General features: G+C 39.4%; 1 protein-coding gene across 2 annotated transcripts; it reads right to left on the bottom strand.

Annotated features, from left to right (window-relative positions):
* Window positions 1-3,861: 3,861 nt before the first annotated feature.
* Window positions 3,862-26,352, bottom strand: AAGAB (alpha and gamma adaptin binding protein). 2 transcript variants are annotated; one of them, XM_049812631.1, is made up of 10 exons: window positions 26,224-26,352; window positions 18,474-18,664; window positions 17,419-17,515; window positions 16,553-16,642; window positions 14,219-14,302; window positions 9,420-9,502; window positions 8,643-8,736; window positions 7,711-7,815; window positions 7,155-7,204; window positions 3,862-6,632 (listed from the first exon to the last, which is right to left on the bottom strand). In XM_049812631.1, exons 1-10 carry the CDS (start codon window positions 26,297-26,299, stop codon window positions 6,555-6,557), a joined length of 948 nt encoding a protein of 315 aa, XP_049668588.1. In that variant the 5' UTR covers window positions 26,300-26,352; the 3' UTR covers window positions 3,862-6,554. The 2 variants fall into 2 exon arrangements, 1 of the variants encoding a protein (XP_049668588.1); XR_007507513.1 differs by having other exon boundaries at window positions 6,569-6,632; window positions 7,646-7,815.
* Window positions 26,353-26,453: the final 101 nt, after the last annotated feature.

Raw genomic sequence — 26,453 nt, forward strand, 5'->3', positions numbered from 1 at the left:
ACTGAAAGCATTTGGAGTTTTGAAATCACAGATAATTCAGAGACGGCAGCATCTTTAGGCATGTATAATAAAGGTTGTTCCCAATAATTCACACGAGATCTCAGTTACAGGTAAGATCTTCATTATTTCTACAGTTTGGACAGTTTTGGTCAAGAATTTAAAGCCAGATATAAAAAATTAATTAAAAAATTGCAACTAGTTCTTTTAACTAACAGGATTCAAAGGTGAGTAGAAGTGCAGCGCTGTGGCTCAGAGGGTTTATTGTCAAATTGCTGGAAAAGTCAGACATAGCTAAATATTCATTCTTTGGCCAGTGTAATAACCTGTAGCTGTACTTTCACTTTACGGTTATGAATTAGGAAACTCCATTATCAGAAGTGTAGGAGCTGCAGTGGAGAATTTAATGCTTTGTCCTTGGTGTCTTGTCATGAGGCAGACCCTAAAATACCTCCGCTGTCTCTGTGTTGAGGAATTGAAGTCCTGTGCTGAAGACACATGTTAAGCCTCTCAGCTGTTCACTCCTGCAGAACAGAGGAAGGCAGGTGGATGGGCATAAATGTGGTCTCCGGTCCATACTGCATCGGTGATAAGGTGTTAATGCTCCTGAGACGGCACATGTTCTGGTCCGGCTCAGTAGCATTCATCCAGTCAATGTGTTACCTTCCTGAAAAGCATGACTTCTCTCAGACCTGGTTTCAAAGTGCCCCACTGTTTCATCAAATCAGAGAACTGAGGGTTGGAAGATACTACTGGAGGTCTCTAGTCCAACCTCATGCTTGATCCAAGACCATTGCCAACACTGGATCAGGTCAGCTGGGCTTTTGTCCAGATAAATCCTGAAGAAAAATCTTGAAGACCAGAGCTGCTACCACCTCCTCCCCAGATAAGCTGTTCCACGGCTGCATTACGTTCCTGCCTTAATCTCCCAGGCTGTATTTTTGACTGTTACTCCTTGTTATAATGGGTTTCTGGAGTCTGTGGTCTCTCTTTGCAGCAATGACACTGCTCCTCCCTGCCACTCAAGGACAGCATTGTTAGCAGTCGCTATATTCAGAAATGAAACAGTGGCCCAGCTTGAGCGGTGGCGGCTGCAGGGTAGTGGTGGAGACCTTTGCACCCACCTGGTCGGCTCTAGAGAACTGGATGCCAGGGATGTGTCCCTGCTGCTGTTGTCACTACTGGGACTGCACCTAGAGGTGACTGGGCCAGGAAATGTCCAGCAAAGCAGCTGTTTCAGTAGAAGGCAGGCAGGCAGGGCAGGTGCTATACTGGGGGAAAAAAACCAACCATATACGCTGGCATTCAGCTGGCCTCAGAGAGGGCATTCTCCAAATAGCATTACTAACTAAGCCAAGGCACACTATGATCTAATTCTGTGAACTCCTAATGTTCCTCCTAGGGTTTCACTGAAATGCAGATTTTTTTTTTGTTTTTCCTGACACAGGATTTACGAGAATACTTTTTCCACTCAGTTTTCCAACAATGTGGTAATAAAAGGGTCTCGGCCAGGTTTTGTACTGAGGATGCCAAAACTCAAGTGTGATGTAGTAAATCAGGTCTGAGCTGCAAGTTCTGCTAGTTGTCACCTGAATATATCATGGATTTCAGTATCACAGTCTTCTCATCTGCACTGGAAATGGGAAGCTGAAGCAAAATACAGGTTTGGTAATAAACGAAAAAGCTCAAAGCCATAGCCAAAAAAAAAAAAAAAAAAAAAAAAAAGAGTGAAGTGACATTGCATGGAGGTTTCGGTTCAGGCAAAAGTTGGGTAACAAGCAGTTGGTTTGTACTGACAGGAAAGTCCTCTTGCGAGTGTCATCCTAGAGCTTCACCAGGACTGCAGCCTGGCTCACACAGCAATGCCTGCTTTCCAGACCTGAATCGGGAATGCCCTACCAGCAGCTGGTTATTCTGAAACTCAGGGAGTGGTGGTGGGGCTCTGGTTTTACCCTCGAGATGGGTGGTTCTGTACTGAGGTTTCATCCCTGTCTCTGCACTTTTTCTGGGCTCAAGGGAGGTGCTTCTCCTCCCCGGGTTGTGCAGGAAGCTTCCCTGCACCAGGCAGCTGCATTAGGCCGGCTGCAGGGGAGGGAGGGGAAAAAGGTGAAATCGGCGATAGCGAGCCCCACCACGGCTGGGAACCAGAGTCTACCACCACAGCAGCCACCTTACAAAGGATATAAACTTCTTCTTTTTTTTTTTTCTATAATATACTAATTGTGGGTATTTAGGACAAGGTTTCCATGAGTCCAAAACACTACTGGAGTAATCCATTTTTGTTTGAGATAAACATTACTGTTCTTGTATGCAAGTAATATTTTCACCTTTTCGTAATTAATTGAACACAACATTTCTGTAGCCTTTAGTTGGAAGTTCACTAGGAAAACAGTGGCATACTTGGAGTCTGTCAGTTTAATTCTATACTCAATTTACTTAAAATTACCTAGAAACTAATCACAAAAAGAAATGCAAGCTGCACTGGCTACAGAGAAAGACAGGACTTGGCCTCAGAAGCTGTACAGACTGTTTCACATAGGTAACAAAATCAATACCAGACAGCATAACAAAAGCGTCTTTTCTCAAGTCGGAAGAGCAGCAGTACTGCCATGAAAAGCCTTTTAAGCCCAGGAAAACTATAGCATGTTTTGGCTCTCTTTAAGGACACATTAATAAACTACCAAACCTGAATGCAAAAGACAACTGAGCCATGTTTGTAATAGGTAAGAGTCATAGCCAATTACTGAATGGGTTTCTCTAAGGCCACTTAACTCACTTCTGCAAGTGCTCCTTTGGATTAGAAAGTGCCACTGTCTGGTGGAGAGATACAGAGAATTCAAATTCTCTCTGCATGTGGAGAACAGACTCTCCAACAGAGCAGCTGCGCTGCTGATTTTGGAGGAGGGAGGTTACTTTCAGAGCACAGAGATAAAAATCTCTCTGAAACGTGCTAAACCAGATCTAAGGCCACTGGGTTAAACCAACAGCACTAGGCTGCAAACAACAGCGTGGGGAGAGATGGGCATTCTGCAAACCTTCCCTGGAGCGCAGCCCGTGCCGTTGTGAGCACAGGCTGCCCCTCACCGCAATGCTCCTCTGAGGCTCTTCGTTGATGACCGCACGTGTACTCGTGAGGTTGACAGCTGTCTCCAGCGTGGAGCAATAGGAAGATGGTATTTCAGTACGGTTTGATTTCTTCATTGCCTTTCGCATGCTCTGTTTCTGTTCTTTGTTACATCCCAGCTCGGTTACTCTCTTGCCACCAGCTGCTCCTGTGGCCCCCCAGGGAAATGAACTACCAGCACTCAAACAGGAAAGTGTAGCCTGATGGAGCCTTGAAAGTTTAACTCACTACAGTGTGTTTTCGTGAGATTCAGCAATTGTTGTGCCATGGCTAACACTGGAATTGCAATTTCTTCAGTTCTGTTTAGTTTAAAGGTCGTCCGCAGCCTTTGGAGTGTTTGCTGTGACCCTTTTTAGATGCTCTTCACTAATACAGATGCAATCGCTTCCCTTTGAGCTTTCTTGCAAAGACCACGGCCAGAAACAGAGGCTTCCCATTTTCACTGAAGCATCATCACGTTTTCCTTCAGAATTGTGTCTTAAAATTCATTCACTGTACATCTAGATGCTCTTGTGACCGCCTTTACCTAGGAAAAGGCGCTACATCTAGCCGCAGTGCATTAACTTAACTGCTGAGCTGTTCCAGCGCGGTTCCAGTTCAGCACTGGAGTACCAGTACCAGGGAAAGCTAACAACTTCAAAATTGTTACAAGGATTTAGAACCAAGATGGGAATTCTTTTGTTGTTGCTAAACAATGCTGTGGCATACAAAGAGAAACAAAGTGAAAGACACAACTTTCAGGCTTGCTTTTCCACCAATGCCCCTTTTATTTGTTTCTGTAACATCTATTTTGTAAAGAAATTCTGTAGCCAAAAACAATTAATTTTTTTTTCCAGAAAAAAACCCCAACCCACAAAATGAAAAACAAGCTGCCAGCAAAGGAAACTTTGATTTAAAAATACAATACCCTTTAAGGATCACTACAACTATTTCCTACTATCTCCTACCCACACTTTCTACCTTGATGAATTGTGCTGTTTTAAAGCACAGACTGCATCTACAAACAAGACACACGTTTACAACAAAAACACGTTTGAAAGAGTTCTTCTTATGTTAGGAAGATTGGCACCAACGCAGTATCTGTGCAAATGTTCTGCCAATCTTAGGCAGAAGCAATAAGAATACCTTCCCTGCGGGTCAGTGGATATCAGGCCTACTACCTCCTATTGGACCAGGCTCCCTGTTCTTCGGATCAAATCACACTTGACTGTCCTGTCAATCCTTGCTCTGTGCTTTCAAAGACTCATTCTCATCACTGTCTACACCAAGAGCTGTGAGTCTTTCCAGGATATATTTCCTCTCATACAAATCTCCTTCTCCTATTTGTAGCAGGCTGGAAAAGTGTGTTGCCCAACGTGTAATTCTGATTCCTGGGATAAGGTGTCATTCATGGGAATTTACCTGCTGCCACTTTGTAAAAAGGCAGCAAAGAACTTGATTTTGATTTGTATAATTTTATTAAATTTAAACTGTCACATGTATATCACGTCTAAAGAATCAGTTTTATAAAGTATTCAAGTGCATTTTCTTCACTACCTTCAATTAATTTACTCTGCGCTTTTGGCATTTATCACTATTGCACAACAAATATGTAGAAAGGAAAAAAAAAAGCCTTCAGCTACCCAGAAGCGAACATGGAAAACCATCCCCTACTTGGAAGGAACCACCTTCAGTTCTTTGTTACAGCTCTCTGTGCTGGGGAAAAAGAAGGAGAAAATGGGAGGAGATGGCAAAGTCAAAGCAAGGCCCAGCAGCTGTTTTGTGTCATTCAGTTTGCAAGAGGTGGCCCTGGTAGGTGTGTTTCCTTGAATGTCTCTACATGTATCCCTGTAGAAGGAACATTTTGTCCTAAAAATAGGTATTTTACTGTGGTGGAGCTACTGCTCAGTCTTTGTATGAGAAATGCTTTTCAAACAACTAACAAGGCTTCAGTTCTGTTTCTTAAGAATTGAAAACGCTGCAGTTTTTACCCAGGAAATGATTTACAGCATTCCAAGAAGCCTATTATTTTACCTTTGCTTAATCTTTAAAGAGGCAGCAATGTATGTCAAGAACCACTGTGAAAGTGCTTTCAAAATTTAAAGCCGTCAAATAATTTATGGAAAGTCACTGTCTCACAACTCATGAAAATTACTGTCATGAAAAAACAGACATTGGAAAAGTTAATTTCAAAATTTCTAAGTACAATTGCCTAACACGGCATATTTTCAGATTGATAGGGAAATGCTCTTGGGAATACATGCCGCTTCATAGGGTATGCCAGACAAGCACTAAGGAAGGCCCGATTCTTCAGCAGGGCATCTGTTGGCTACCTCTCTCCACTGAGCTGCTGACTGTGTCTGATGGTTGACTGCACTAGAAAAGGAGATAGGATAGCTTTTACCTTTTCTCCTCTCCCTCTATCGCCAGCCTGCGCCCTCCTTCTTGTCTTCCTAGTGCCTTGCATGTTTATACTCTCCAGTGAGTCTACGACTGTCCAGATGATGATGATATACTAAATCTAAGGACATAGGAATTTTTTCTAGCGCTTGATGCCACGAATCTGCAATTTGAGACTTGTACTCTGGGGCCTTCTAATGAACATACAGGAGCGTAAGTCTGTAATAAATGTGTCAGGTGGCAGCATGAGGTTTTTAAATCATAGGTTTTCTCTTTAGGTGTTTAGGACAGAATTGACCAGCAGAAGGTCTGCGCATTCTGCTAGGCCTTGGAGGCCAAGCATTGCAGAAGGTTTGGGTAGGGAACTTCACCCCTGGAACATCAGCAAAAATCTGTCTTGCATTTAATCCCAAATTTTATTTCTAATGGAAACCCAGGGAGTGTGGCACAACACCTGACTTTGCAGGGAAGGACCACATACTTACACATGCAAACAGAATTCAAAGCCTGTGGGCCAGTTTTAATAGCTTTGGCACTCAGCAGGATTAACCTTGCAGCCTTGGCATAGCATCCCACAACAGGGCACAATTCAGCAACTTTCTCTTCATGGCTCATATAAATCTGGTTTGTTTTAACTAGTAAGTCAGCTATAAAGCTACATAAAAACATCAAACAGGCCTACATCTAAAATGTTGAGTTTAGAATTAAGTAATCACTTAATAACCACCAGCCATATGTAGAAAGATAACTGGTAGTAAATTTGTTTATTTAAACTCAAAAGAGGAAACAATAACAATGTTAATTTGAAAAATGTAACTAATTATTATTTCCTCTAACTGCATGCGTTGCCTTCCAAAATTCTCCGAGAGAATAAAAGTCAGACAAAACCACTCTAACCATTAGGTGTGGTGGAATGTGTTACTTACTACAATGACATGGAGAATCCTTTAACCAAAGAAAGCTAAAGTTAAATGGGGCTTTTCACAATAAACACTCATTGCAGGAAAAGACCAATCTTTCAGGATTGCTCTGTCGCTTACAGGTACAGAAGAACTTAGTTTTCTTCATCCGAGGAGAGACCTTCAATTTCATCTCTGTCCCCTCCAATTGCCATCCAGAATGCTTTGGCCACCTAGCAATGGAAAAAAAATATAGGAAAGGGAGAAAAATTCCCCTCAAATGACTGAAGATTTTGCATTTACCATCCAAAAAATAGAAACTGAGCAGCAGCTAAACCTAGCAACCATGTTTCTAGGTACAATGCTAATCCTCTCTGAAGTTAAGAAATTTCAACACAGAGACAGCAATTTAGAATTCACAGGAGGCATATGTGACAGAAAACTTGTGCCAATTAAGGCATCATTAAATTTTCCTTGAGATCAAGGCTTTTCCATTGACTTAAGTGCAAGCTGGCTTACACCCTCAGTGACTGCAGGCTTCATTTCAGAAATTTTGAAGGGGGAAAGTTTTTTCTGGAGTTTCAAAATTCCAGGTTTGTTATTCAGTTCTTGGAAGATAGCAGCCAGTCTTCCCTAGGACTGTGCCATTTGTTCTTACTACTCTTAACATAGGAACCCTACAAGAGAAGTAACTATAGCTTAGAAAAGAAAACCCCATTTTTTTAAGAATTTCAATGCCAATTTCACAATCTCACCTTTTCCGCGTGTAGTTTTCTTTGTTCATGAGGCAATGTTGCAGCTTTATCTGTGGAAAAGAACATGTCAGCCTCAGGAGCGAGCAGGGAGAGACATACAGCTGGTTTTAGGGGACTACCAAGAAACTAGTTTAAGATCACAAAAAAAAATCTTATTTAGTAAGAGCAATTCTTATTTAGTAAGAGCAATTGCAGCTCCCAAACACCAGAAAGCTGGTGCTTCTGAGCACGCTGGATTTCATCTCAAACATTTGTAGCTTTAAACTGCAAGATTGGCACACAGTTATATAGCTAAAAAAAAAAAAGTCTTGTTATAGGTTTGTTTATAGAAAACTGTAGCATTAATTCACGGTGGACAAAATTAGTGTGATAGCAGTATCTACTTCTTTCAAGAGCACTATCAAGGGGAAAGGCAAATTAATGAAAAGATCAGCTACTTATAAAAAACCTCAGACAAGAGAATAAGAATTTGTATGATATTCCCAACTCACACACTGGCTTTCATGCCTTTGAGTGATTAGAATAGGTGATACAGCTCAGTATGTCTCTCTGGTACCTTTCATTTCTTTCAGCTTTGAAAACAGCCTTTCAAAGTTCTCCAGGTCACCATCTCTTGTGGTTAGGCTGGCTAACTCCTGAATGTCCATATCTAACATGGGATCTGAAATAAATGCATATAGGTTGGTTTAAGGTAAGTTATTCTGTTTTGCCAGCAGGTGTGAAAGCCTTTCTGATAAAAACTGTATTTCAACATCTGCAAATCCCATTTGAAAATTCTGCCCTCTCCCCCTCCCCCCCTTAGGAAGGAAAGAAACATTTAATTTACTGATTGCTCATACAGACAACTCATGGCACCATTACAGTGGTAATTAATTTTGATACATTACATTGCAAGACTGGTTTTGAGTTCATCCAATACTTAAGGCTTCTTGCTTATTATAAAACGATCTGTCTAGCCATGGAGTAAATTAAAGAATAATGAGACTATGCTTAGACCACAACTAACAACACCCAACCTTAGAAGATCTCCACATACAACTTGTAAGAAAGTCCCATCTCCTGGAATGCTGCAATTATTTAAGGACCTGTAGCTTAAAACACGTGAACCTCTTAGGACTGACCCAAGGAGAGTGTGCTTCATTCAGCTCTTGTGGCGTCAAACTGTAATGATTTTTCTCCGCAACCATAAAGCTTGGAACTTTATTCTTATAAAGATGCTTCTATATATACACAGTATACACAACATTCGCATCAGGAAATTTCACAAAATCAGATAATGTTTCCAGTTGGTAAGGCTCTGTCCTATCCAAACTTGGGCCCATTTTTTCAAGAAGAAGAACACCTCAAGTTTAAACAATTGGCCTCTACTGGCTGTGGCAAACACATTTATGCCATACTTTTCATTGAGAAGAAGCCAGTGGCTTTCTGGAACCATCTCAACCACGGGTGCCTGCTCCAACATATCTGCCAAGCAGAGAAAGAGCTTACCTACAATGTTGTCATTCTGTACGCTGTTTGTGCTAGCTCCATCTTCTCTGTTGTCTACATGGGATTCTTCTCTGTCTGCTGGTGATGGATTGGACTGTCAGGAAACAAACAGATATTAGAGTATCCAGTAATGCACTTAAAAAGCATCATCAGCAAATCAGATGCTTCCTCTTTTGACTTCAAAAACTTACTGCAAAACCTGTACCACATGTATTATGAAAAGCCACTTTTGCAACACTGTAAATAGGTAATACATGAAGGTTTTCTACGATAGGTTTGTTGCTGTTCTTTAAATAACGCTATCCCGTGATAGTTTTCGCACAAAATACTGCTCTTGGATATTCATGAAAAACAACATCTTGAATGGAGCTTTTAATAATCTTTCCTTGGCTCCAGCAGTTTGTATGGGGTAAAGCATTCACACAGTGCTGAAGTCAGTGTGATCAACACCCAACAGCTTTCCACACTGAGCACACAATCAGACATCTCCAGGTAAAATGATGAGTTCTGAGGCAATGTCCTGAAAAACTGCAAGCTTACAGCCATGAGGTGACAGCTCCTAGGAACAACTGCCTCAGGAGGACTTCTAAGAAAAATGCACAGAGTTTTTCAGACTTCAGAAATGTTTCCTTTAAAAGACATTCCAACAGGCTGTGAAGCATCCCTTGAGAAATGAGGAAAAAAAAGCAAGCCACCACCCCACCAAGTGTGACAACAGGAAAGAGCAACACAAGAAACAGTATGAGCAAAGAACAAGAAATAGGAATTACTGTTTACTTCTGTATCTTGGTTCTCTTCTGACCCAATGCTACAGTTCGCACCTGCTAATGTACTGAGAAGACCAAAGCCCTGGGTCCTGTCTAAAAAGAAAACAGCCATTAGTTTGACAGAAGATGCAGTATTATTACAAATAGTTGTAACTGACCAGGTGGGATAGAGAATATTTCAGGGAAGACAGACAGCACCCTGTAAAACTGTGTCAGTGCACTTGAAAATATATTTTAAGCAGAAATTTTTCATAACCTTTAAGCTTTTTTTAAACTATATTAACATTTCCTGCTAAATATTACCAACAGGGAATAGATATAGACTAGAACAGAATAAGCCACAAGAGATGCAAGCTCTTCTTTCTTCTTACTTGAAGTCACTGCTCAGTTAGGATTTGGTCTGACAAATGTGTTCTGATTCCAAACAAGGCAGTTTTCAAAATATGGAAGCAGCATTTACTATTACTGACATTCAGTGGACCAGGTTTCACCGACCATGGGAAGCAGCACTGAGTTTGTGGTTAGATACAGGAAATGCAACAATGCCTTTGCTTACATACATATAGCCTAAATAGGTTGAGCGCTACAGTAATGGTAAAAGCAATTTTAAAATATCCAATTCAGAATTCATGGAAGGACCCAGTCATCAAATCCAATGTTTCTTCACACTGCAAGGTGCTCTGGGCTTTCCACATCTGCTAACCTACTATGTATTTCAGTAGTATTTTAAAATCCAACCTAAAAAAAGTGCTAATTCAAACCTCAAACTAAACAATCATCTAAATTAAACTATTTTAAAAATACAAATATATGCATAATAAGTGATACTATGTGGTGGTTTTTTTCTAAGCCATGTTTTCAGCTGGCCTTGCATTAAGTAGTATATATTTGCAGTTACACAAGGGACTCAGGAGATTTTTCTGAAAATCTTAGTATTTTGGTCAACTAAAAAAGAAATAACATTAGATTATTGTACTACAAATAGCTAGGAAAGAGTGACTTGTGCCAGAAGAAAGATTAATATTACTTTTTAAAAAAAAGTGTTCTAAATTATTACACTAATGACTAAGCTCTAGACTCAAATGTTGAGATGATGTAATTTTTATGCACTGTCCAAATTTACTTGCTATTTATACAAAATTTCATTTTGAAGAGTTGAATTTGTAACTAAAACCATCAGCTATCTAGAAAACATGTAAACATGTTTCCATTAGGGAATTACTAAGACCATTTCCTGTTTAATAATCTTCACTATGTACTTAGGCTAATGTGTGTCCTGTCCCAGTCCTCTTCTCCCCTTGTGCTCCCCCCCCAGCCCTGAGCAGGTATGTGTTTCAACTGGCTCTGTTTTATACAGTTTTACTGCTTTAACAGATCACTTGCCAAAGGTTTGGGAAGAAGAAGTCAATCAGTCTAGCCAAATGAATTGCCTTAAAAATGTTCAGTTGCAAGATATGTGAAAGCCCGTGAAGCCCACCAGCTAAATTAACAGGCAATTGAGTGATAAAAGATTGGGACTTGCAACCCCAAACAAAGTAGCTTCCCCAAGTTTCAGCAGGCTGAGCAAAGTCAGTCTTTTGGGAAACTGTAAAGATGGACATTTAGCCAATTTCTGAGTCATCTGAAGCTAGATTGGACATTGCAGTCCAGAATGTACTTGAGAGAGAACATTCCCACATTGGCAGAGGGGTGGATGAAGTGATCTAATCATGTATCTCTTTCATATCTATGATTAGAGTCCATCCTGTACAGAAAAATGACAGTGGCTCCATCCCCACTACCACCACATACACACAACCTCAGCCAGCATAATTACAAAATGTTGTCACACTTATAAAGAACTAAAATCTACAGCAGGGATCTTTGAAAAGCAGCTGTTTGTTTCTGGCTCCGTGGTTAGGGAGGTGGCAGACAAAACACTTGGTTGCAGGCACACCCTTGAAAAAACCTTCCTATAAACTCTTTTTATTGGATGTAAAAGTTATTTCAATTTCTGGGTGCAATTCAGGAAGTGGGTGATGCCTTACACAATGTTCTTACAGCATCAAAGACAAAAATTATCTCACTCAACTTATTGTAATAATTGGTGGCTCCATTATGATAGAGTCTATATAGTTTCACAGGTGTCACTCATCAATAGTTGTAGAGCTGTAGTAGACTGTGCTCTGAGCATGGCTTCGAGATTTATATATGCTCATTTCATAGCAAAATGTTTTCCACTGTCTTTATCTACTATTCCTCCATAGTCTGCCTCTAGCTGACATGTGGTGATCCTGACTTCCATACAAAATTGGAATTAAAAAGTCAAAACACATGATTTGTTTAAATAACTAAGTTTAAATAGTCCCCCTAAATCAGGTTAATTTTTTGTAAAGAGAGCCAGGCTCATTACTGGCCCCAGCCTAGGTAACCCACTTCAGCTGGAGTCACTAAAGCACCTATTTAGGCAAGAAAGCAGCCAACTAGCCTTTTTTGGAGGGTAGTAAGATCTTCTTGCCAACTGGGTCAACTAGCTTTGCTCTTGAAGGGACAGATAAGGATAACAGCAGTGTGCTACCCTTTGGGGGACATAGGGGGGAAGATGTTAGCTGAAGTACTACTCATGCTTTTCTGCAGAAGTGAAAGAAAACCACCCGAGACTCAGATTGAAAAGAGCTCTGATGCCTGGAGCACCAACAACTTTATGCCAACTGCAAAACAAATTGCCCTCTGGAGACTCTGGGGTAAGACTGCCTGTTTTTCTTTTAGTAGAGACAATATTGCTTTATTTACTCACAAAGCATGTGGTATTACTTGATATAAAAATGTTTATAATTAAACTATGTTATATATAATATATATTTTTATGAATTGGTGTGAAAATGAATGTATTCAATGGCTAGAGAAAAAAAATCAAAAGGTCAACAATCTTAATAGGTGTGTGGAAAAAAACCTTCTTCACAACTTAAGAAGAATTGTATTTGGGTTTAAGATAAAACACCTGAAGATAATATGAGTTTAATGCTTGTACTTGAAAAAAGTCATTCCTGCTCTGTGTGTAAGCTTAAAATTCTCATATAAAGAGACAGCTGAAGTAAGGCAATGCTGTAACACTGGCTTTTGGGATGGCTACGCTTAACAGTGCTATAAGCATTTACTACTACACAAATACCTTATACCCTATGAAAAATCTTCACATGAAGTATGACTGTGGTTTCTAAATGGCCAGCAGTTATAGGTAATTCAGTAGAAAAGCTAAAGTTTGATTTACATGGCAGCCAGTTTCCAGGATCAGGAGGAAGTTGAAAACAAAAGACATGTTACAGGTTGTAAAAAGTTTTATTTTAAGTAAAACAAGCTCAACAATTTCCCTTTGAAGGCATAGTCAGGCTATAACAACTTCCAAATATAGTTCACTTCCTGAGGAGTTTGTAGTAATGTGCATCAATGCTGTGTGGTTTCTGTACTGTGGAGATAGAAAATCTGGATTTTCAAGGAGTCTGACCTTTACAGAACACACTAATGATGCACAGGAATTTCCCCCATGAAGAACTGAACATGTGACTAAGTTCTGCTCTGTAATGTGGCATATGTCAAATGCAGGAAATAAGCTACTAAGAAAAGTGGTTTAGCACTAGTGAGATAACTTTACACCATCTCAAATGGCTATGTATTTCTCTACAATGGTTGCATTAAGTTAGAACACACCTTAACCTCATTCTGATGTGGCATGAGAAATACTCAAAAGGCTACATTAAAAAAAAGAAAAATATTATTGGTTTAGTAGTTCTCATCTTAGTTCTACCGAGTCTCAGTAACCGTCTTGCAGTTACAGGAATTAGCAGAAGCCTCTCAGCACCTTAAATCATTACAAAGTTAAAAGATGTAGGAAGGAAGAAGCTGCAACAGTGGAAAATTGTACATCAGGGAGCAGATAGACACTGGAAGTTTGCTAGTGGGATGAGACTTTGTGAAACAAGAAGCACTCCACAAGTTTAATCTTCCTACATTTCCTGCAACAGCTTGTGTTATTAGAAAGGTAATTAAAGGTTTTCAAGTAAACGGAAGTATCTACACTTGCAATAACTCTGGGCTAGCCACAGCATTTCCTTTTCTAATGAGTCTAATCCTAAAGTGATTCAAAGTGATCCAAAATTCTGGCTCTACTTGATAATCAATTATCTGCAGGAAACTATGTGGGGTTGACTGGGTTTTGTACTGTTTTCAAAAAATTCTGTGGTTTCCATGTACTCAAGTGGGGTTTTCTGTAGGAAAGACAGTCCTTCTTGCAATGCACTTAGTATGTCCTTCAACAGACATTTGAAATCCCTTTTTGCCAAATCTCATCTCCATGCTTGCTACTCTCATCCCTGTTTCAAAAAACTATAACCAATTTGGAACTTAACACTTAATTCTTCTACACTAAACCATGCATCAGTTTTTAGACCAAGCTGATAATGACTAGCTATTTGCTACAGTTTGGTGGAACAAGCTTTCATTTTTCATTGAAATTTGAAGAGTTAGTGGAATATTTAACTCAAGTTATTGGTAGCAAGCAAGTCAAAGTACAAAAGGAATAGGAACAGATGCTGAAACCGGAATAAATCTCACCCATTGCCTGTAAGTTTCTCTGTGCATCAAGGGATAATGAAAGCAATACCTGAAAGCCTACTATTCCATATAAAAGGTTGAAGAGTGCTTTAGTTCTCTGTATACTGATGCACTGGCAGTAGCACTGTAGCTGCTCAGTTTAAACTTTTGCTGAAAATACTAAGCCTGCTAAGCCTTACATCCTCCAGAATTCATATAAGAGGAACCTGTGTTACATACCGCTCTTCATGACTACGTTGGACCACACGTTGGCGTTCAAGGCTTGTACAATTCGTTTCACTCCAGTGGACTCTGGAAAATCATCTAAAACAAAAGACAAAGGCATTGCACTCCTAACAATTAGACCAAAACCCATTACATGCCTGAAAGTAAGAACGTGTGTGAATGCCTGTCCTATCTTATAGCAATGGATATAAATGACTATTGTTGTTAGGAAACACAGATTTCTTGCCTTTGCTTCATGAGAGGCCAAACAAATCTCAATTAATGCCTCAATTCTTGGTCTAGGCTTCCAGGTACTATGAAATGTGAGCTCTGAGCCTTTTGTAGAGATATCTAAATTCTGAGTGGGGTTTGTTAAGTATTTAGCATGAGGCCTACATTGTTAAATAGCATACAGGTAAATTTAGTAGTAATAGACAATTCTTAAGTTGTTGTTAAAAGCCAGGCATCTTTTAGAATGCTGTATGGCATAAAAATAGATGCTAGAATTACTTTTTCTTCCTTTACTTTCTAAAGAACTTCAGACAACTGTTTAAAAAAGGTGTGATGCTTGTTAAAAGTAAAAACAATCATCATAAAGCTATCTCCACAGCATCTAACTCCAAATGTTCCAGCAATCCTGTGAATTACAGTAACTGGAAAGACTAAGGAAAGCATTATTCGGACTTCAACTTATTTACTGAATAGATCTGACACCACTTTGTATAACGTCAGTTTTCCCATTTCCTCAGTTTAGTCAGCTTCCCATTTTTGTGCATTTTGTGCTCGCAAAGCAATGGCGGGGGGACGGACACGGGGGACCTTTGGATAAAAAAATGTGATTGCTTAAAAAAAATCAGACTTTTTTAGGATGACTCAGGGACAGGTGCAGTAATTGAAACTGCCTTTAAAAATTAATTTAAAGCTGTCTGTGACCCCTTAGATCAAATATTTTGCCCTTTATGACAATGCTGTTTGATTTTTGTATCAGAGTCATTATCGAGAGTCTCAGTTTAGAGTTCTTGTCCTTACTGTACAAACAACTGACTGACAGTGTAGTCATAGCAAGAGGTCCAGTTCATTTGTGATGAGCTGTCAGAAATGTCATAATTTTTGAACAGATATTGGCCCAGTATGTTTACTGCATCCATTTTATCTTTTGTAAGTAATTCATACAGTGTATTTATGGGGTAAATGTTACTCACTGGAATACATTTCCTCCTCATGAGTCACAGTGAATCAACTACCATATTAAAAATCCAGGAAAGACCATGTATCTTAATACTCTGAAGATTAACATCCTGAGTTGTTATTATTCCCATTACTTAATTATTTAAATAGCAAATAACTTGCTCTTTACAACAATTATTCAATAGAAAAACCCCCAAAAACTTGAGTTAATGTTACTAGTATTTCCTTTTAAAGCACTTCATAAGAAAACTTTAGTCTAAGGGGTACCAACTTCAATGTGTCTTGTTTCTATAAATCAGAAATATAGGTATTCCTCCCTCCCTGACTAACAAAGTGCCAAAAAGAAACTCATCTTTAAAAACATTGGGGGGTGGGGTGGTTCTTAGTTACTCAAGATACAATTTTAATCCAGGCCTTTAAAGGGGGTGGGGAGGGAGGAACTTGAGTTCTAGTTTAGAAGACCTTTAGACTAAATTATTTTTGGTGACAGCTGTATACTTGGTGAACCTGAAATAGAGCAAATGTTAGTGACTAATTCCACTCAAGCCTGGAAATGGAGTCAGTTAGCTCATTTTAGCTCTATAGAAGCAAGATGTAAACACTTTTTTTGTCACTGAAATGAGGAGATAAGGCTGTCAGGAAGTGCATAGTCACTTTTCAAGAGTGGAACATCACACTTCTGACTCTGCTTCATGGGTTTTATCATGTTATAAATGTATGGTGAGCCAGTGATTTTGAAACTGTTTTATTTCCTGTGTAACAGTGCATGCTATTCTAAAATGTTTAAAAAAAAAAAAAAAAAAAATTTTCCTGCCCCTCTGCATTTCTCTAGTTCTTGTTTTTTAGATTTATTTCCAAAGTGGAATATAAATGCTTCTAATCTATCAATACAGTCTTAGGATTAGTGCCAGAAAAAGCAGCAGATATTTTTATGTAGGTGCTACATAAACAGCAGCTGTATTTGGGAAGAGACAAATGGAATTTCTTGGAGGAAGTAACCACCTCCTCCTGACCTTTTATAGCTGAGACTAAGCCTCACCAACTGAGAGCATTCCATGCTATAATCATGTAGCACATAAAGTTATGCCCCTTGCAATTGTTTAGAAGATATTTTGGTGTGCTTTTTCATTCTAAAAATTATAACAGAAGTAGCAGTCCTACCATCGTCATCAGGCAGTTCCTCAGGGCTAAGTTCTACCAGTTCAAAGCCATGCTTGATGCACCATTCTTGAGCTTTCTGTCTGTTAACACCTAAAGTTGGGAAACAAAAATGCATACTAAACATAGATATCTGAGACCAATACCAGCAGTTTGATCTTTAGCTACACTTTATTCCCTCAAATTTGTTTGCTTATTCTGGACTGTATGGGGGGGGGGGGGGGGGTGTCCTCCATTCACTTTAGATTCAATTCCAAAAACTCCAGAGTTCAACAAACTCCTCCTTCAAATTGTTTTTTTAAAATACCATAAAATCAAATGGCTTTCCAGTGGGTACTCAAAAGTAATTGTAAGTGAAGTGCCACAGTGAATGAAGACTTCTGTTAACTCTAGGTTTGAATCTGAATGAAGTTACAGGGATGTGTCTGTACCTTACAGCTTGCTGTTGTATTGCATATACTAATCTAGAACTAAAGCAAACATGCATATTTAATGTCCCAATGGCCAAAAAAATACTTTCCACTGTAGTTAAGCAACAAACAATCATTGTCATTCTTCACCTGAGAGGATCAGGCACATTGAGTAATATGAATGCCTTTTTAGTTACCTTACAGGGCATGCTGGTATACCAGGAATGGGATACACAGAGCTCATTTGAAGCAAGCTTGTAAAATTCTGATTTGGTTTTAACCACAACTAGCTTAAGACTTCTGTTCCTGGTCACAAGAGTAACCTGACTCTTCTCAGTCAAATCTCAAGCCCAGTCTCACACAGGTATTTTGAAACAATTGTGTTGATTTAACTAGAAAATAAATCATTATGCAAGCTTAATAACTCGAAGTCAGTCTGGACTTCTTTGGGTTTCATACCATTTTCAGATACTCTATTACAAACCAGGATCATGACTTCTGGTAACCACTCTTCTGTCAGGGGAAGCCATTCAGAGACACTATCAAGTCCAGATTTCTAAAGGTGGAAAAAAAAAAGTTCTTTGGAATACATCCTCAAATACTTCAGTTTTTAAACTAGTTTTAAATCATTAGTAGTATTAAAACAAAAGGAATGAAGTAAGGAAATATGCTAGGCTGCATATCAAGTATGTTTAACTTCTGCTCTCATCAAAGAAGTTGACTTATACACAAGTTCCTTCTGATTCTTGACTTACCTTACAGATGAGTTAATCCTACTGCCTTGGACCTCCCTTTCATGCTTAATATTAATTACGCAATCCTAGTGTAGATTAGCAAAGACTTTTATATAAGACTAATCATGAGTATTTCATTTTAAGCATATCTCAGGTTTAATGTGCAGTTACTCCATCTGCTACACTAAAGTGGATGTTATGAGAGCTGGTGGACTACTCCCATTGCTCTAGTTTATTCTGAGACAGCCCTGAGATGTCTGGTTAAAGGTATCTTTGCAGAATGTGTGGTATGTACCCTTTCCCATCTGTGGTGAAAAACAGTTCCTTATTTAGAATATTTTTTTTGTCTCAATCTTTCTGGCTTTTGCTAAAGCACTGTTTTCACTGCTGCCATCTTAGAAACAATTTTGGGTAAAATGATTGATAGCACTGCATCTTATGTTTAGCTTCCTCAGTCTTGGCTATCCTAAAGCAGCCTTTCTGAACTAGCATAAGCTAGGAGTAAAGTTGAAGGTGGTGGGCTGGAAGAGGATTTGCCTAACTTAGTGAAATATTTGCATCCTGAAAACCTCTCTTGCAGCTAGAGTATAATAGTAAAAGGGAAGGAAACTGCTTCCATTGTTAGCAGGCATAATTTAACATTGATCTACTGACAATTAATGGAACAGCCTAAAAGGAATGGATGGCACAAGATGAAGAGAATACAATTTGTGATTATCACTGTGATAAGGCAACTATATCATACAGATAAAGCACTATAATGAAGCAGAAAAGTCTTACTATTGTGCTGTCGAAGTACACAACAAATGCTTGGACGGATTCAGCAATATCTCCAGTAACAAGAAATGTGTTTGGTACTACGCAGAGGTGAATATCTGCAGAATAATATTTATTATCTATTGTCCAGGGGTAAAAATTCACTCTTCCACTTGTAATTGCACCCACAGTAAGGTCATCTTTTCCTGTGATACCTGTATAAAAGAAAATGAATGAGACAGATGATAAAACCAGCATCAAGAAAATAATTTGCCCAGAGAAGCTTGGTACAATGCCAATACAGAGCCACCTTTACTAACTATAATAAAACAGTATATACTGAAGATCTTTAAAAATTCACACTCAATTTGTTACTCTGTCCTAGAATTTATTATTTAGCTTTCAAAAGAACTTTGTTTCAAAAGAGTTTATTTTCTAGCTTTCAAAATAAAATATGGTATAGAAGGTCTTCAGAAAGCAAGCCTTTCTTCCTGGAAATGTCTTTTAAAATGTTAGCCTCAAACTCACTACCTGTAAGCAGGATGTATGGAGAGAATACCTAGACTTTATTACAGCAGAAACAAACCTTGCGTGTTCATTCAGATGTAAAAAGTGTTTTGACTGTGACCAAAACCTGAAGGTAAGTAATGAGAAAACAAACCAAGTTACTACAATTCAGTTGTAATTCCCATTAAATTCCATGTAGGAGTTCGACAATTAAAATCCAAGGCAGTGCTTTGATAATGTAATTTTAAAGACTGCCCTTCGTGTGCTGGTAGCAACCTTCACAGGGCATACTCTCATAGCATGACAGCCACCTGGTGGAGTTGAATTACAGTTAGTAGCAGAGCATCCCATCTATATACCTCACTGGAAAGGGCAGGGTATCTTGTTCAAGCTGAACAAAATTAAGGACACTTTAAAACACAGGTCAATTATCTACAAAATTGACTGAGTCATCTAGAATTGCCTTGGACATCAGAAGAGTTAAAATACAGAAGAAATAAGGTATGTGTGTTTTCAAAGAGCTTAAGGGTCATATTTTAAAAGTATTGAGAGACAGCTCCTGGAGATGCTAGAACAGGCTGTTCCCCAAATAGTCTGTGCATGAATTTGAAATTATGTGTATCTTATCAACAAAAAGGCAGGAAAAGCTCATTGCGAAGGTTGCCATAGAAAGGTTCAATGATTTTTGCAACTAACTGCAAAGTCTGAGGAGTGTAACTGGTGAATGAGCATGGCGTACAAGGCAGCACAGAGGAGAGCTCTAAACCAGAAAGATTATTTGAAGCAGTGAGGAGGAGGACACAGGGAATCTGAGGGAGAAATTTGACCTCAGAAACAGAAGCCTGGGAGGGAATCTCCTGTATGTTTGTGGTTTTTTTTTTTTTAAAAAAAAAGCCACATCTACATGTTTTTTCCAGGTTAAGGAAGTTTGACTTCTTAATTTGGATGGCAATAGTTTTCAGAGTAATTGGTCTTCAGTCAGAAGCTATTCTGTGATAAGACTATCCATGTCACCTTGGGGCTGCGGGAGGATGATACTGAGTCAAGACCAAACAAACCTTGATTCTGAACTTTTTATTCTTGGAGCACTAACTTGTTCATATAAATGTGGAAGAGACTACCAATACAGCTAACCAAAATCATTAATCTTGAAAGATATCCATTTTTTCACAGCTTTTTTTATCACTCTTAAGCAGTACACACCAGTTCCAGTGGCACATAGAAGCTGTTTTTCCATGCTTATCTCATAAAAACTTGTATACATGGATCTCTGCTTGCCCTGCAACACTTCATAGTAATGCTGCAGTCACTTTGCAACAGGTATCTCAATCCTATTTGCATTAGCTGATATTACACTCTCCTGACATGAAGCAAACGCCTATGTACCCATCTTCCAGGGAAACATGAAAATAGCTTTTCAGTTTTAAACCCAAGCTTTTCAATTTAGGCTACACAAATATATCGTCTACTCTTCCTCAAAAAACCCCCCAAGCAATTAGTGAAACATCATCAAATGACAGTATGTCACTTTACAAAATCTATAATGTATGTATTCTATTGTAATAAAGGCATTTTGGCAGATGACTTTTTTCTGCTATAAAACAGGTGCTATAAAAAATGACTAGTTAAGTGCTATATGTGGTATAATTTAGTTTGGTATCTTTGGTAAATGGGACTATATTTAATATGGGCCAATTGCTACTAGACTAGGAGTTTCTTTTAAATGGATAGTTGAGCCAACACAGGTAGCTTTCACTCTGCTTGGATATAATGTGACAAAATTCCAGCAACTGGGAGAGGAAACAGGTTAGGCAGACAATGTCACTGTGCATGTCCAAAACAGTGATGCTTTTTCTTTCCAGAATTATCTGTTGCCTAGTTTTTCAAATGCAGCTGTAATCTTAATTTTTTTGCCCTGGAAACCAGATGTTGTTTGGAAGCTTTGAATGCTACATAAAATATGCTGTAAATTTCCCTTCACTAGTGTTTTGACAGTTAAAAGTAACTAAAAAAATCAGTTCTAAGCTAGCAGAATTGTAAGGCAATGCCACAAGAAGCTAAGAATAAAGGAAGCCATAAAAATCATTGAAACCCAGAAAATCAGCAATAAGGCTTAGAAAGCCAAAGGGAGGAAAACAGGGTGAGGAAAGGAAGTCAGTTCAAAAGTCACTTAAGTGAAGTTAGCCACCCTAGCAAGAATACAAAAGGAAAGAACTTCCTATAAAAGATTTTCAAAAGCCAATATGAAAGAACTTTCACATTTGCTTTGTGATTTTTTTTTTTTTTCTTACAAAAGAGTTCATGGACAAATTTAGGCCTCAAAGCACTGCTAGAAGAATGAGGACGTGTCCCATTTCCTATTACATGCTACTTGTTCCTGTATTTTAAGCAGTCGTCTTTCATCCCATTGTGCTTCTGATTACCCATCATTCATCCACAGAGATTTTGCCAATCCCCTGTGAAATTTCTCTCCCAGTAAAAATGGATGTTGCACACTAAACTCAAAGGACTGCAGGAACTTTCTGAAAGGATTCAGACTTGCTATGTCGCAGCCTGCATGTAGGGTTGTAACAAATTACTGCAAAACAGCCTGATTGCTCATAGCAGGAAACAAAATGCAGTTTGGATATCTTCTGAATAGTTTTCTTCCACAGGAGTCACTTAGACCACCAATTAGGTTTTGGCCTTTAAACAAGCAGATACTACAAAAAAAATGTACACTGCAACTCAAATTGAGCTGTCAAGGATATATTCCATGTTGGAACTAGTTTTAAGGATTACATTTGTTACCTCCAGATTCCAGGAATTTCTTACCCAGATGGCCTATATTTTAATGAAAAAGTAAATTTGGCTGGAATAGTTTCATATCTAATTTTAGAGACTATTCATCAGAATAAAGCCCATTAAGTTTTATTTGGCTACGGAATAAACTTCTAGAAAGCTAATATGACAAAAGGAGGTGGCTTGTCAAACTTATCTCTAGTGAGTTACTCATTTTTAATTTTAAACTCCCTAGCCATTGAAAGTGTCTGTGGTTTGCCATCCAAAGAGGCTGGAAAACCAACTGAGTCACTCTTTGACCACAACAGTAGGCAGGCCTACTGGGCTGACTTAATTAGCTCGCCTTTTCACAGAGCAGAAGTGGCTTGTTTGGATGACAGGAATGCAAACAGACTCCAAATGCATCACCATTAAAGACTACTAAAAGCATGCATGGAAAAGTTCATGCCACAAAAGAACATTGCTTAGTGTCATTCAAAAACATGATTTAGAGTTCAAGGTCCTCTAAGAAATACTGCAACTACTAATGCTGGACACTTATTTTACTGAAATAACTTTTTACAATCTTAGCAATAACTGCTGAATACTAATTAAGACAATGTATTTCAGTGCCCCACACTTCTGTGTAAAAGCACTTTGGAGCAATAGAAGCTTCTTAATCTACAGTGAATTATTTGAGGCTAGGGACCAAACGGACCATTTCTAAGGCAACTGCAGTATCATCCTTGGGTCATTACCTTCTGCATACGTGGGCAGTATTCACCTACATAACCTCCAAACCCTTGTACTAATGCCCACCTATGCTAAGATCACCACATTTGTTGGACATGGACAACTCCCTTCCTCCAGTTTATTCTAGTTCATGACTCCCTTTGCCTGCTTTCTATCAGAAAACCATGTAAGAACAGAACAGCAACTGACACATGAGATCAGTTCATGGCTCGCTCAATCCAGTAACTGAGAGTGACTGGTATCACACAGCTCAATGAAATTCCAAACTTCTGTGGAATCTGTCCACAGGAAAAGGTTTTTTTACTTCCAGGCAGTCAGTCAGTAGCTTATGTTTTTCAGCAAATTCATTAGTTGTGTCCTTTCTTTACTCGGAAGTCTATAACTTTTAATAAATTGGACAAAATTCTGACCAATACTTTTGGAAATTCATTTCAGTTATCTATTTACATAAATTTTTGCTCATTTTACTGATTTGGACTTGTTGACTTTTAATTTCATGAGCCTGCATATAGACAAGGTAAATTAAACAATGGTTCAGAAGACAAGGAAGATGACACAAAATTGTAAAACCTAACATCCATTCCCTTTTTCCAATACAGAGGCTTAGTAAGTATTCCATAAGTGCAAGGCAGCAAATAGTTTTTCAAAAGGAGAACTGGAGACCAGAAATAACTTTTCTGAAAAGAGGTGAGTAATAATCAAAGAACAAGATACAGATCTCTTGCTGCTTGCAGCAGTGTTCTCAGCTATCTAATACCTAACTGATATTTAAGCACTTCTACTGCAGAGTGTGTTTAATAGTAATGGTTTTTTTCAGAGTCATTACAACTCCTCTTTGCAGGTTGTTTTTGTTTTTTGTTTTTTTTTCCAAACGGATTAAGGTATTGATCACTATTCCTAGTGTTTTTCAAATTGAATACAAGCTGTAAGAACATAATTCAGTCTTCTGCGATGCCCTGAATGATCCCAAGTCCTCTGAGTTTGTAGGTGCACCAAGTAGTTCTCACATTCTGGGCCTTGAGAGCCACCTGGTGGAATACACCATAAAAAATACTCCTGCAAATTACACAAGGAGTACAAAGAACTCAAATATGCTGGGGGGGAAGGAGGGGAGGGGTAAACAGTCAAAAAAGAAGAAAGCAAACAAAACAAAACGTATCAGTATCTATCTGTTGGCCAGCATTTTAAACACCTAAATCTTATTTGCCATTTTAATTTAAGAGCCACTCCTGTGCATTTTAAATAGCTTTATTTTGCCACAGTATCTAATGAAATAAAGCATTCAGGGTATCCCACAGAAACTTGAAAGAATAAAAATATATCTAGCAAATGTACCATAATATTCTTCCCACCCTCAAGCCATTTCCTACTTAACAGGATGAAAATGCTGGAAAAAGCCTTGTAATTAGCCTGAAAAGTTCTGGCAGGCAGCAGGAGAAATAGGTTCTAGTACACCTCCTGACGGTGAATGCTGTAAGCGGCTTCTTCCCACTTATAAAACGGGTTTGCCTACAAAGAGCATGTACAGGGAAATCTAGCAACACAGCTGCAAAAGCAGTGATAATAGCAATAAGGGCTTTGTTTCATGTTTCTGTTATAGACTCAAAACCCAACTGCTCTATGGATCCTACCAACTTACACAATATTTAATAGCACATTGTTACCATACATATTGTATCTATCTGCCTGTATCTGTATTGTATCTACTGCCTCAGAGGTGTTAATATAATGCTCTTGTTCTCAGCATTGAGCTAAACCATTATCAAATAATGCCTTTAATCTGGTGTGACACTTTCATGCTGTAAAAGCTCAAGTTCTGAGAATTGCATCAGCATTTTGTTTCAACCCACCAAAACCCTTCAGCCCAGCCTACTGTAGCCAGCCACTAGCTGCCCTGTCCTTATTGGTGCATCCTTGAATGTTTTACAATGTTTGTTCTGCTTATGCTTCTGGATCTGATGTACTTGTTATACAAAGCAGGAATTTAAAATTCTCATGGTATTTGTTTTAGTAAATGATCATGTTTCAGGAAGATTTTAATGTCTTTTCTGAAGCAACCCAATCAGAGGATACACAGACTGTAAGACTCCAGTTTTGATACTGGAAAACAGTGGAAGCCTAGACATTTCAAAGTGACTACTATTTAAAAAAAAAGACCAAAAAAAGTGAAGTAAAGTTTTAAGACTTTCTCAGATTAAACAGCATTTCTATGAAGTCTTTTGCTCACCTTCTTGTTTAATTTCACTATGAAAAATATTCAAGGTTCCTGTGGATTTCCTTTGATTAATTCCTTCTAATTTGCTTATATCTTCCTCAAAAATAAGCAACAACCAATAATAATATTCTTTGGTATGGAATCTTTAAATAATTCAATATCAACCCAGCTGCTTTGACAGAGTAGCCTTTGAGGGCAGACCTTGTGCTGTTGTTCTTGCTTCAAAATGTGGTTTAATGACATGGAGCGAGCCAGTCCCTGGGGGCAGCCCTCTGCTTTATGAGGTCCTAAGTAAGATCTTACTAAGAAAGAGATGAAAACAAATCCAGGGAAGGGGGTGGGGGTGTTGATAAGTTATACATTTGAGTGTGCACATCAAACTGTTCATGACAGTTCCCTGAAAAGCAAGGTTGTACTAACAAGTTGTAATGGCAAAACCACCAAGATCTAAACAGCTTCTTCCTGGAATCCCCCTGATTTTAGAATTACTAAAAATTCCACCAAAGTTTTCTCTGCTATCAGGTCTTACTCTCATGCTCCCTTTTCTAAGCCACAAAAAGGGGAACTGTGTTCCAAAAAACCAACTTCCTACAGAATGAATTCTATGTATTTGATATGAAGTAAGTATAATCTACAATTCTGACAACTGCAGAAAGGAAGAACCTTTTTGTGCTTCTGCTTGAGACGACGAATGGTCTAATGTGTGAAAGCAAGCTTAAGTAAAGGAAGAGCTTAGACCCACCAGGAATTTCAGAAATTCTACCATTTTTAAGGTCCAAGATAGTCTGTTCACTTCATAAATGGAAAGAAGAAACCAGAGGGACAGCATTTACTCTGCTTTTGTTTTCCCCTTGCCTACACTCCTGAGTGGCTCTTGTGTCCCCCCTCTTGTTCTAGGGGCTATCTGGACCACTGACATGTCCCAGTGAAAGATCATTTTTGTACTCTGTGTGAATGACCAGAATGGCCAGCAGCAAACCTTATGGTCTCATGAATCTGTTCTTCATTTGTTGTTGAACAAAGTATTATTTTTTTTATTCAGTCTCAAGGCAATTCTCAAATTATTTTGTCCAGGTATAACTTATGACACTTTATTCACACTTGAGATACGGCAAGTGGCCAGCGGGTAACAAAGCATTTTAGGATGTGAGGCTTCCTTTATTTCCTGTGGGTTGTGGTGGTGAATATCGCCTGCTCCTCAGTGTCAGGGAGTACAAAATCCAATCGGTGGCTCTATACCGGCTCCCTGAAATAGCTTATTTCCCTAAAGCAGTAAAGGAGGCCCCCGATGCCCTCCTCAAGGCCAGGTGGTTAAACGCCACAGGCCCGGGGGCAGGCAGGGAGCAGGCTGGCCGCCCTGGCAGTGCTCGGCCGCTCTGGGGACGGTGCGTGAGGGGAGGACAGCCACCCCTCGGGGCTCCCCCTGAGGGCCCGGGCTGGGGGTGAGGAGCTGCCAGGCCGAGGCCTGCAGCCGCGGGCAGGCCGGGGCCCCGCGGCTGCGTCCGTCCGGGCCCGCAGCGCGCCGCGGCGACGACTCACGTTTGACGAGTTCTTCGGCCGCGAAGCCGGCGGCGCAGCTAGTCACCAGCGCGAAGGGCCCTGCCGCCGCCGCCATGGCGCCCGCCGCCGCGCCCCTTCCGGCCCCGCCGCTACCACGCGCTTGCGGGGGGGAGGGGGGCGAGGGAGAGGCGGCGAGCGGGAGAGCCCTTCCGGAAAGGCGGGGGGGAGCACGGACAGCGCGAGGGGAGGAGCGAGACGGAGAGCCGGCT

The sequence above is a fragment of the Accipiter gentilis genome, chromosome 10 (genome assembly GCF_929443795.1).
Source record: "Accipiter gentilis chromosome 10, bAccGen1.1, whole genome shotgun sequence".
NCBI lineage: Eukaryota > Metazoa > Chordata > Aves > Accipitriformes > Accipitridae > Astur > Astur gentilis.